The following is an 11064-nucleotide window of genomic DNA, read 5'->3' as shown; positions in this document are numbered from 1 at the left end:
GAAACCACCATTACATGGCATGCCTGCAGCGTCACATACGGTATCTTCTAAAATTTTAGCAGCAACCTACATGGGCGTCCTGTACATTTGCATACCACTGCCAAAAAGCTAAGACTGCTTCCCACAAGGGGCAGGAGACTGCTAAGCGCTTGCAGCGTCACGCTTCAAATGACTGGGCAAATCACTATCTGTCTATGGAACGCTGTTAACAGGCTGAAACGTTCCACATACTTGCACTCCCGGGAGACACCGTTTGAACTTGCAGAACTATTTCCCCTCAGTAAGACGCGCAAGACGGAGATGATATCCCCATGCTAAATCTTTATTGTGCAACTGCTGCTCAAAGCTTTTATTACCTTCCACAGACACACGTCACAAAAACTTGCACATCAACAGCGGCTAGATTGACGGGCAACAGATGAAATCCATTCAGCGGCGATTTGTACACGTGCGGCAACTCTTGCGGTGTAAAAATCTTAGCCGGGCGGCCAGCCCAACTGACGGCCACCCAGAACACGTAGATGTATGCGATACATAGACTGCCCACCCTCGGGCCCTTCGTCCACAACCATCCGGAATCCATTGGTCAGGCCCAGGTGAGCAGCACGCTTCTCGCCAACAACCATTACACGCCCAAGAAGCTGGAGAAGGAAGTACAAACCCATAAATAAAATAAAATAAAATGGAACACACAAAGAAGGGAGAGGGCAGGAGGGGAAGGAATGAGAGCAGAGAACCACTCAGAGAAAGCAGCTAGCCAAGGCCTAGCAATTCAACCATTGCGCTTCGAATTACTGCCCGTCCGTCCGCCTGCAACCAACGTTTGCCAAGCAAAGCCACAGCGACCGATTAGGAACACCGTAGGGGGAAAAAAGAGCTAGGCATTTTTTTCAAGCTAGACAGGAACGGACTACAAAACAGCCACAGAAGCTGACTTGGTCTCCGGGTTAAAGCCCCCGTTCTATCTTCAGGCAACATAAGCAATCCTGGCGGAACATAAACTTTAGGCTGCCTTTTGCGCGGGTTTACAAAGTCTTTGAACTTGACTTTCGTAGCTAAAAGCAAAGCATCCAGCACCTCTCAACCAGCTTTGCCCTTCCTCACCCCTGACCTGCCAAAAACCCCAAGCCCTCTTCTCCGTGTTAGAAGAAGTACTACTACTCTTGCTCTAAACCACAATAGGCACCAGACCGCGCTCCAAAACAACACTGCATTTTGCACCAGAAGTACATACCCAGGGATGAGTATTGCTTTAGAGCACTGCTTTTAGTCAAAAAGCTCAACTCCATTACAAGCTAGAGGCAAAAGATTATAGCGCCAGAACACCCAAAGTAGTCTACTGTGCCCTATCAGGAGGGAAAGACGGGATGGGAAGGAGTCTAGTAAATGAGGAACTAATTACAGGTACAGTTTAGCGTACAGAAAGCTTCCACAGTACTTACAGATTCCCCAGAATCTTCTGCTTCAGATAACCCGATAAATGGCTCCTTAGGCATGACTAGGAAAAGTGTCGCAGCTTGGGGTGAAAGACCGGGGAACGCGAGGCACTGGAGGAAGAGTAAACAGTTAAAACGTAACCGGCTTCAGAAAAAGGTAGCAGCTTAAGCAAATCCATCTGCCCCACTGAACTCCTACAGAAGCAGATTGCCAGATTTCCCAAACACAAGCCGGAACGTTGATTTGTCTTGTGCGATATCCATGCTTTCTATACCCAAAATACAACATGTTTACAGAGCCCCCTCCAGAAGTGCCATTCGGCATGCAAGACCATGGGGACAAGGAGACGGGCCACCACTTGCGATTAGCGACCTCCGGTAGGTTTTAGTTCGGGCTGATTGTTTCCTAAGCACTTTTTCTATTGGATGTGGTCCACGCAGAGGCAGGAGGCGAATGGCTTAACTGAATCAGCAAAGAGTTTAGTGAAGTGGAAGAGCAGCTGCCGTTCATTTCCCACGGTACAGGGAGCTCAAGTATTGAACAAACGCATAATCACAGGAAGCCTGCAACCGCACAGTACGAGTCTGTCTTCTATATTGCGCATAAACCATATTGCTGCAAAAGCAGAAGACGCCCCTAACTGTTAACCTTCAGCATTTTAATAACAAAATTATACGGGATACTAACTTAAAGTTAACATCGCATAGGCAACGGCTGCATTGTTTTCCCCCACGCTGCTCGAAGCACCTCACTCTAGTTCCCAGCACCAGCACCCGTGAAATCCGCAAGCACGCTGTTATCACGGTCCCGCTTCCCCACAGAAACAACATCTGGGAAGCTTTTGCAGCCTGCAGGATGACCAGGTTCTAGATATTGTTGGGGGATATTTTTAAGAAAAACGAGAAAAAGCTGCAATTCTTTGCTTTAATAATCCAGTTTCGGGGCTCAGAACCGATGCTACTACGAGGCACATCGAGACCTGCATGTCTCCAATGCAGAACCAACTCGTTACGGTCACTGCTCAGATGTTCACTGTTTACAGACACACACACACAACCCACATCCCCCCGGAATCCCCGACGAGATTGACTGCGCGTGCCTAAAATAAGCTTTCAGAACTATCATCCTACACGAGGTAGGACCACCCCCAACCCTCGGCAGCAAACTTTGCCCGACTTGCAGTGCCAAAGGGACATCGTGCGGCAAACGTCTGCGGCTGACACCAAGCGCGATACCGTCGGAGGCCCTTCTCTACGCGCGCACACGACAGAGTGGGGCTGGGAACCGAGGCGAGCCCGGACAGCACCAGCAACCCAGTACGCGCCGCGGCAGCCGGGGGGATGGGGGTGGGGGCGAGGCACGGAACAAGCTTTGGGGATGGTGCAGTAGAGAGCGCCACAACCCAGAGAGGCCCCGTCCGTCCCCCGTCCCTCCACCCACGCGCAGCAGCAGCGCCGCCACCCGCCCTGCCGCGCCCCCGGGCACCGCGCCCCGGGTCCTCGGCTCAGGGTGCCCGCGAGCGCGGAGGGAGGGAGAGGGGGGGGGAAGGGAAGAGGAACCGCGCACGGAGCAAAGCCGCGGCTACCTCTTCGTCCTCGTCGCTGACGGTACCGGGGAAGCGCCTTGCCGATGACCTTTCCGAAGACAGTAGTGGCGCCACCAGGCCGGGCGGCCCGCGCCCCGATAATCTCGTCAGCCACGACAACGCCCGTTGTCGCCCCCGCGCTTCCTCCACTTGGCCGGGCCCTCCGCGGCGCGCCCATTGGGCCACCGGATCGCCGCCTGTTGTTTTCGCTTGTCCCCGCCCCCTTGGCGGGTCCGCCCTCGTCGACCCGGCGCTTAGCGGGGCTCAGGGAGTTTGCGCGCCCTCGGGGCGCGGAGGGATCCGACCTGGGCGAGTCCGCGGAGGGATCTGCCCCGTGTAGTGCTGCGACCCTGAGGGCGGGCAACGAGGTCGCAGAAGAGGCTGGGGTAGCTAGAAGTACCGTTTCTTGTTATTTGTTACTGCATCAAGTCCACCCCAAAACGTGCCTGTGGCTTTTTGGCGCTGCTCCCTCCAGTCAAATGACTGCTTTTGCCAGGGCCTGGCCTTAGCTTCTCAGGACATTTCGCAGAACCAACAGAATTTGCTCTACATTGTTCCCTGAAAGCCCCACCTCAGTTGCAGACCTTTCTAAGTGGCACGCCTCCTGGGAGAAAATACAAGAGGAAGCCTGCCGTTTGGCACTGCTGGCTTGAGGGCTGGAGGGCAGATCAGGATACGATTTGCACTAAACTGTGTTGGGAGGCTTTTAGAAAAAGAGGTAGTGCCCCCAAAGCTGCCCAAGGGTGGTCTGTGGTGCCCTGTGCCCCCAGGGACAGCGAGCATTTTGAGCAGTCTACAGAACTGCCTCCTATAAACCCTGCTTTCCCCTATATCAGGCTAAATGAACTCCAGCTCAGCCACACCCAATACAGCATCATTGGTGCCCGATTCTCAACTTTGGGTCTCCTTTGCTACTGAAATTGCAGTTAGAGAAGACGGATTTGTACCTGCGATTCAGTCACATCAACATTCGCTCCTAATCCTTCCTGACAAAAGGGTCGAGAATGACACTGTCATCCTTACTTATTGTCCTTTAACCCTTCACATCCTCAAGGCTTTGCCTTCCCTACGGCTCTGTTTTAATCACGTTTTGCCAGACCAACCTTACATCTACTCCATGACCTCTTTGTAGATGGTCCTGGGTTTCCAACACACACACAAACAAAGAGCACCTGATGCCTCAGAGCTTTTTGGTTTTTTAAATTTTTTTTAGATTTTAGAAGTAAATGTGTAGTGAATGCAGATTTTAATGTAGCTGTATTATATTGACAGTCGCTTACCCTGTAGCATAATGTTTACACATATCCAACCCTACTACCCCATTTCATATCAATCCCTCTAAAATTCCGTTAGCGTGTTTAGTCTTCTTTTCAAGGTAGAATTGTAGAAAAACACCTTAAGGCCTGGACCAGAAGATATCACACAGACACAGTGACCTTCAAGCCCAGAACTTTGGAGGAACTCCAAGAACTGTACGTGTTGTGAAGAAGATGAAGAGGAGGAAGAAGGGGTCCCAAACACCCCCAGACCCAATTCCCGAAGGGGCGTGTCAGGGGGCAGAATGGGGCAGAACCAGGGGTGGACAAATCTGGGATCGAATGGACCTTATTACAAAATCATAGAACCACTGTCTGAGCGCGCACATGTGGTATGTATTCCTCTAGGCCTACGGACTCATTAAAGGACCTGCTTTCTTTATCTTATACGCTAAATTGACCTGGAGTCTTTTTTCTCCACGGTCTTTTAGGCAACAGTTTTGGCACTCCGAAAGGCAGAAAAGTGGGACCTGTGACTCCTCCAGATTGGGAAACATGCCCTAACCTGAAGTTGGTGGTGGCGTTCAGAGAGGGAGCTCACGTGGTACTCCTGACGTCTCAAGTTCAAGTCTGGCGCCAGGAAGCTTTTTCCTGCCTGGTAGTTGTCATCATGGGTTGTGTCAAGTCCCAAGAGGAGGAGATCCCAAAAGGATCTCCTTTAGCCTTGGTTTTGCAGCACTGGAGGCATTTGACTGGCCCTGAAACATCTCTACAGAGGCAGGAGTTATGCAGGCTCTCTATAAATATGTCGCCTTTGCATGGGCTGCTTGAAGGGGAAACTTGGCCGAAGTTTGGCTCTTTTCAAATGAATACAGTGTTACAGCTTATGTCGACCCTTCATAAGGAGGAGCGATGGAACGAAGAAGTGTATGCTGAACTGTTTTTGGCTTTTTTAAACTGTCAAGGGCTGGTAAAGGAGATAAAAGAGGACAATTTATTGTCCTCATCCTCAAGACAGCAAAAGAGGGACAGAGAAAGGGGAAGAAGAAAAAACTTCCCTTTCCCCGTCCTTATCTCCCTTGAGCAGGCAAACGCGCAGCAAAATGAGAACAAGACCTGCCGACCTATAAAGCTTAATTTCTTTATGGGAGATCTAGAAAATTAGAAAAATAGTGCTCGTAAATATAGAGATGATCCGGTTGGGGTAACAAAGAAGTTGAAAGCATATATTAAAACTTTAGGTCTGGACTGGGAAAATGTTGATTGGATGCTAGATGCTTTTAACTGTGTACTGGTTTAAAGGTAAACCAGTATGGGAAATGAACTCAACTCAAAAGAGAGATTATAAGTCGGAATAACAATTTAATAAAATAATACAATAAGTACGATTATACAGACAAACAATTGGTTTTAACCCACAAAACCCAAATGCATAACCCAGCACCCTGGGGCATGAACAGAGTGGTGTTCTTTGGGTCCCCTGAGTCCAAAGTAAAAGGAGAGGGGAAAACCTGTTGGTGAGAGTGCTGTTGCAGTCTGGTCAAGGGTGGTGATTGCAGTCCGGTCAAGAGTGATGGTTGCAGTCCGGTTGAAAAGTGGTGGTTGCAGTCCAGTCGAGAGTGGTGGTCTCAGTCTGGTTGAGAGTGGTGGTCTGCAGTCTGGTTGAGAGCGGTGATCTGCAGTCTTCCTCTGGATCCCACGAGTGGTTCCAAAAGTTCCAAGACTCCAAGATTATATATTCTCCAGTTCAGGCAGGAATGCTCAGTACTTCCCTCAGGGCGGGGAGTTCCACAAAAGAGTGTGAGGACAGGGAGGCACCCTCTTATCTCGCAGGCCTCTTAACACCTAGTTTATAGCCGGAGTAGTCAGGCTGCTCTGGGCAGAAGGTGTAAATAGTCTATTGATACCAGTTTCTGGGAAATGGCATGGAAGGCTATAGAATACACAGTTTTGGGTTACACCCATACAGTGATGAACTGGTCCCAGCTGTTCTAACTAGGACAAACTGAAACTGAAAAGGAATTAGTATTAAAGGCAACCAGGGCATACGCCCAAACTATGTTAAAGTCTGATAAGAATAACCATTACCAACTTCTTCAGAGTATCGGGGAGTTTGCACTCCAGAGACACCCTGGTTTTAATGGAACTGGGGAAAGACAAACATAAAATAGAGTTTTGTGGTGGACACTAGTGCATCATGTTCTGTGATAAATCAAGAACTAAATGTTATGAATAACATACCTTTGAATGTTATAAAAGAAACTAGTCAACATCAGAAGGTATTGTTTATGAAACATTTTAAGTAATGCACAAATTCCTTTATATGCTTCATACACCTATATCGCTTTCAAGACAAGATTTGAATGCAAAAATTGAGTTAAAAATAGGGAGATACAAATCAGAGAAAATAAACTAATCGAAATCTTAAGTCTTGCTTTAATTCAGCTACAAATATTGGGAGAAGTGCCGTCATCAAGCCTTAATCAAGTTTTACCCTGGAGTTTGGGCCGACGGGACCCCAGAAAGAGCTAAAACTGCACAAAACAGTAAGGCTAAAACCCAGAACACAGTCAGTAAGAAACAAACAATATCCTCTATCTCCACCTAATGGTAGTAAACCCATATACACTTTTGACCAAACTAAAAATAAATATGTTTCTGTTCTAGACTTAAAAGATGCCTTTTTCTGCCTGCCTTTGGACCCTAAAAGTCAAAAATTGTTCGCCTTTGAGTGGGAAAATCTGGACACAAGTCGCCGATCCCAGCTCACCTGGGCTGTATTATCTCAAAGATTTAAATATAGCCCCACAAGCTTCGCAACTTGCAAAAGATCTTGAAGAACGAACTGCACCGTCAGACAGCGGAGTCCTCCTGCAATACGTGAATGACTTCTTAATTGACATCAGGACCCAGGACGAATGTGAAAGCTGGACTGTAATTTTATTAAACTTTCTAAGGTTGCAAGGGTACAAAGTATCCAAAATAAAACCCAGATTGTCAAAAGAAGTCATTTACCTAGAATATGAAATCTCAAGAGGACAACTTCGACTAGGACCAGAGAGGAAAGAAGCCATCTATAAAATACCTTTGCCCCAGACTCCAAAAGAACTTCGCACATTTTTAGGAATAACTGGCTGGTGTAGGCTTTGGATCTACAAATATGGATTGATAGTCAAACCCCTATACCAGATTCTACAAGATGAGATTAAACAATTAGTGTGGACTGGAGAAGCTAGGCAAGCTTCCATCAACTTAAGAAGGAACTGATGCAAGCACCTGCACTAGGCCTTCCAAATGTGACTAAACCTTTTTTGCTTTCCTCACACGAAAGGCAAGGGATTGCATTGGGAGTCCTAGCCCAACAGATAAGAACATATCGACGAGCAGTGGCATACTCCTCTAACCAATTAGATGAAGTAAGCAAAGGATGGTCAGGATGCTTGAAGGCGGTAACAACAGTAGTGCTAAACATACAAAAAGCACAAAAAGTTTACAATGACTTCTAATATCACATGTGGTTTCAGCAGTGCTAGAACAGAAAGAGAGTCACTGGCTCTCACCCTCCAGATTTAACATCAACAATCCAGTCACCTTTTTGTCCAGTTCAACGACTATGGAGGAACCAGTACATCACGGTTGCATAGAAACAATTGAGGCAACATGTCGTAGGGTAACTGTCGGAAGGTCTTGGTCCGTGGGGGAAGAAAGACACACAACACGCAAAAGGTGATGAGACAAAGAGATGTCTGCCTGCTCAGCACAGCAGGCAGCCTTTATTGAGATCGCTAAACTCTACTTTCCCACACACACAACATAAACATATTCCCACAAAAACACCCAGGAATTTAACACCTGCACATTACCAAACAGCTTTGGCCTTGTACTGCCTAACACCCAAGGCTGTATCTATGGGAACATGCAATTAGCCTCACTTTTCTCAAGGGAAAGGCCTCACACCCTGCAACACTTCAAAATCTTCTACTTCCAGGGGTCTCGGGGGTTCTATGGGCCTGCCATCTCCCCCCACAATTCCCCCTGTCTGTAGTTGTGCTACGAAGACCGCCCGTATCGTATCCTGCAGGGCCCTTTGCAGGAACGATATCAAACACGGCAGCATTAGTAACACAACTACAACCATCAATACTACTAAACATCCCGTTTTGAAAAGTGAGGCTAACCAACTAGGTATTCCCCATCTGCCAAACCAGTCTTCTAGGCCAAAAAACCCAGTGCTTTCTTTGATCTTCTGAGTTGCTGCCTGCAACTCAGCAATGCTTCTATAAATGGACCTAGAGTGATCTGACAGATTCATACAACACATCCCTTCAAAGTCTTGACACCCATATCCGTGGACTAGAAGTAAAAAATCCACAGCTGCTCTATTTTGTAAGGCTGCATGTCGGACAGAATCTATGTCAGTGGCAAGTTGGTATAATATCTGTGAGGTTCTGTTCACCTGCTTCGCTACCCAGCAAGCCATCTTATTCAAAGTGCCCAGGGCCTTAGCTGCAGCTGCCCAAGGGAGAATTGCAGAAGCAGCCACTCTCTGTCCATAATTCCAGAGCAGTATGTTATCATCACACCGGTCATTAAGGTGTACTGGTCTGCGGTTTCGTTGATGGAGCAACGAGTGATTAAGTAGCAGTCTATGAGCAGGTGTCAACAACCCCAACCTTCCAAACGTACAAAGCCCCCCTATTGGCTGTGCAGGGATTCCTGGCCATGCTCTATCTCCACACACAAGAAACACTCCCTTAGGGAGTCGACGAGGTGCACTCACTGCTGGAGCACTCCAAGTCTGAGTTTTATGTAAGTGCCGACACCAAAAGGAACCATTTCTGTAGAAAGATGATTCAGGGGACACATCTTGTACTATAAACTCACTACGTGTCTGTGCTATATCATAACCCACACGCTGATTAAAATACACACAATCCTCTGCAAATAGTGACCCTAAAATATCTAATTCTTGAAATGGAGCACTAGCAGGCAGCACAGCAATCCAACTATCAATATGTTCTAGACATTTGTGTACACTATTACAGTCCTGTTTTAACAAGCCATGCTGCTGGACGACATCTTGCACCAGGAGAGATGCTTCCGTGTCGTTCAGGGGGATACCAACAAGGCAGGTGTGAAACGGCTGCTCTGGATATGCCATCGATGCACAAAAGGTCATCTGGTTCAGTTCCTTCATTAATGTCACCCAGACGTTTCGACTGTTCCATGGAATGAACTTTGCCAGATCAGGAACTGCACTGACGACCTCCAGGGCCAACAGCAGGATGCACACACCGCGCAGGTACCCAGTGAGGGCCATTATCTGTTGAGACACAAGCATATCCCCTTCCCCAAGTTATCAACTCATGTGGACCAGACCACTGACCAGAGACAAGATCCCGTATCTGCACAGGAGCTTTGCCAGACAGTGGCTGAGTTGACAAAAGAGAGGAGAAATGCCGAAAAGAAGGTGAATAAGGACAATCACTAGAGAAGGTCAGAAAGTTTAAGACATACACGGCTTTGTCTAGCCTAGACTGAGTGGGTTGTCCCTTCAGCAACATATTCCAGTCGACAGGACTTAAAAGATACACCGCTGCCTGAGGTGGAAACGTGGTTTACCAATGAAAACAACCATGTGAAAAACGGAACCCGCAAGGCAGGTGTATGCCCACGGAGCACTATGAAAAGAAAGAAGATTGCTCTCATCACAAGGAAAACAGATAAAGCACGCTGAAGAAATCTTAAAGCTCTGTTCAATTACCAAAAAAGCTTGCCATTATGCATCGCAGAGGACATTGAAAAGGTAATATGGACCAGGAAAAAGGCAATCAATTAGCAAATCGAGTGGGAAAAAGGCAGCAGAAAACAGCCAGGTAGGATTTGCATCCTTAATCCCAGATGGCAAAATCATAGAGGTAAGCTCTAATGTATCATATTCAAAAGAAAATTTAAAATTAATAAAAGATCAACAAGTCAACTCAAAGGTAATATGTACCACTTAAAAACAGGACAAGTAATAATATCTGAAAGGGTACTATAGAAAGTTGTACAGACAGAACATAACAAAACTCATTTGGGGACAAATGCACTGCATAAACACCTAAAGAATCAAATTATAGGACAAAATTTATACACTACACAATAATCCTCACACAACCAATAAAATAGAAATAGGGACAATTAACAAGGGTAACCTCCCAGGGCAACTCTGGTAAATAAATTTTTCAGAATTACCTAAGAAAAAGAGGTACCGATACCTTCTCAAGTTGGCTAGAAGTTTTCCTGACCCGAAGCAATAAGGCTCGAGAAGTTGTCAAAGTACTAAATGAAATTATCCCCAGGTTCAGAGTACCTGACATCATCTGCTCAGACTGAGTACCACATTTTATAACTAAAAGATAAGCAGCATTCTGCAAATTGATTGGCAATTACATACTCCATATCGACCACAGGCAAGTGGCCAAGTGAAAAAGTGAATCATTTCATAAAACAACAATTGGCAAAAATCTGTCAAGAAGTAAATCTGCATTGGTACCAAGCTTTACTTCTAGCCTTATTGCGAATAAGGGTCAAACCTAAGCCCCTTTTAAATGTTATACGAGAGACCCTATGGGAATTATTATCAAAGAAAAAACTTCATACATGTTGAGGAAGGATATATATGGGAATATCTGATCACATTGAGTAAACAATTGTCAGAAATTAACAAACAAGTAATGAGTACTCGCTCAAGGGGAATAAACCAGCCCTTACATAACATTGCCCCTGGAGAGCAGGTGTATG

At 46.7% G+C, this 11064-nt stretch overlaps 1 protein-coding gene across 1 annotated transcript; it reads right to left on the bottom strand.

Annotated features, from left to right (window-relative positions):
• Window positions 1-476: 476 nt before the first annotated feature.
• LOC113981882 (histidine triad nucleotide-binding protein 1-like) lies at window positions 477-10722 on the bottom strand. Its single transcript, XM_027709551.1, has 4 exons — window positions 10718-10722; window positions 3049-3372; window positions 1443-1581; window positions 477-641 (listed from the first exon to the last, which is right to left on the bottom strand). Exons 1-4 carry the CDS (start codon window positions 10720-10722, stop codon window positions 477-479), a joined length of 633 nt encoding a protein of 210 aa, XP_027565352.1.
• Window positions 10723-11064: the final 342 nt, after the last annotated feature.

The sequence above is a fragment of the Neopelma chrysocephalum genome, unplaced genomic scaffold (genome assembly GCF_003984885.1).
Source record: "Neopelma chrysocephalum unplaced genomic scaffold, ASM398488v2 Primary Assembly neopelma1_96809, whole genome shotgun sequence".
Taxonomy (NCBI): Eukaryota; Metazoa; Chordata; class Aves; order Passeriformes; family Pipridae; genus Neopelma; species Neopelma chrysocephalum.
This window is presented reverse-complemented; position numbering and strand designations above follow the sequence as displayed.